General features: G+C 41.0%; 1 gene segment (V, D, J or C); it reads left to right on the top strand.

Moving 5' to 3' along the window:
• Positions 1-203: 203 nt before the first annotated feature.
• Positions 204-1412, top strand: part of LOC106532605 (T-cell receptor beta-1 chain C region-like) — a gene marked incomplete at its 3' end in the record, with an annotated part of 4203 nt that continues 2994 nt past the window's right edge. The window contains 2 exon segments of the C gene segment in view: positions 204-378; positions 466-687. Of these exon segments, the coding sequence occupies positions 537-687 (151 nt within the window).

Here is a 1412-nt window from a genome sequence, read left to right on the forward strand (position 1 = left end):
GTCACTTCCTGTGAGCAGCTTCAAAGAAACAAAAAGTAAAGGCAGCTTCCGCTCTTCTTTTCTTAGCTGTGACAGAAATAGCAGCAGTCAGGCTGGAGTGTGTTTCAGCCGTCAGTCAGCCCGAGCTGCACAGCTGCTCTCACACACACAAAGATGGAGGCTGAGATATGGAGGAGCTGGCTGGGGGAGGGGCAGAGGTGAGGCAGAAAGACGCACAAAGTTTTTGTGTGATGTTTTTTCACCGTGGGGACAGGGGGCCACGGTGATACAATCCTATAGAGGCGTCGTACAAAAACCTCCTGTCGTTAACAGGCTGTGTGTCAACGGCTGCATGAAGGTCAGGACGCCTGTCAGAGCAGAAACATCTCCCATCTGAAGGTGTGCAGGGTGCTGGGACACTTTGGCTTTAACAAGTCATTATGGACACACAAATTATACTGAAATACAAGTTTTTATTTCAAACAGGCAGCGTTTGGAGAACGAGTCAGATGTGTTAAAACTACAAAACAACTGGGACATTGTGAGGCTCAGYCTGCATGTTCAAAGCTTCTCCATCATCTGGACCACTGAAATGTGTCAGAACAMGATGGTTGTGGAAAGTTTGGAGACTTTTTGGTGGAGGAGACACTCAGTGTGACACTGGATCTGAAGCTTACTTTGGAAAAGGAACAAAACTCACTGTTTTGGGTAAGTTGGGTTCAGATCACCTCTTCAGTTTAAAGTAGAGAAAACGTTCAGATCTTAGTGAAAAAGTAAAGAAAAAGTTAAAAAGTAAACTGCTGTATTTAAAACGATGACATATTGAGCTGAACTCACAACACTGTGACCTACACTGAGCCTGCTTATTTCGGCCAAGGAACCAAACTGACAGTTTTAGGTAAATATTTCACTTCAACGTTGTGTTTTTCATGGATAAAACTTTGCTTTAAGTCTGATTTCAACTAAAAGTATTGGTCTAAATGTTTTAAAGAGAAATAAGAGTTACATGTTCAGTATTGCTGCGCTGTGACAACATGAACGAAGCTTACTTTGGAAAAGGAACAAAACTGACTGTTTTAGGTGAGTGAAGAAAGATTCAAATGAAACCAGTGAAACTAAATCTTTAAATATAAAGGTTGTTTAAAGAGTCAGAATATATGTCAGTATTTATACTTTAAGTTCAGCTCAGTACTTTTTGATATTAAGATGAAGGGCTGTGCCAATTACGAAGCTTATTTCGGTCAGGGAACGAAACTGACAGTTCTGGGTAAGTGAAACGTTTTTCAGACCAAATCTTTTTAACACTGAAAACATCCAACAGCAGCTAAATGTTAGCATGTAAAATCAGAGCACTGGGATGATTTTAACTCTGCTTATGAACACTGTGCCTCTGGTTTTAACGAAGCTTACTTTGGAGCTGGAACAAAGTTAAC

The sequence above is a fragment of the Austrofundulus limnaeus genome, unplaced genomic scaffold (assembly GCF_001266775.1).
Source record: "Austrofundulus limnaeus strain Quisiro unplaced genomic scaffold, Austrofundulus_limnaeus-1.0 Scaffold800, whole genome shotgun sequence".
Taxonomy (NCBI): Eukaryota; Metazoa; Chordata; class Actinopteri; order Cyprinodontiformes; family Rivulidae; genus Austrofundulus; species Austrofundulus limnaeus.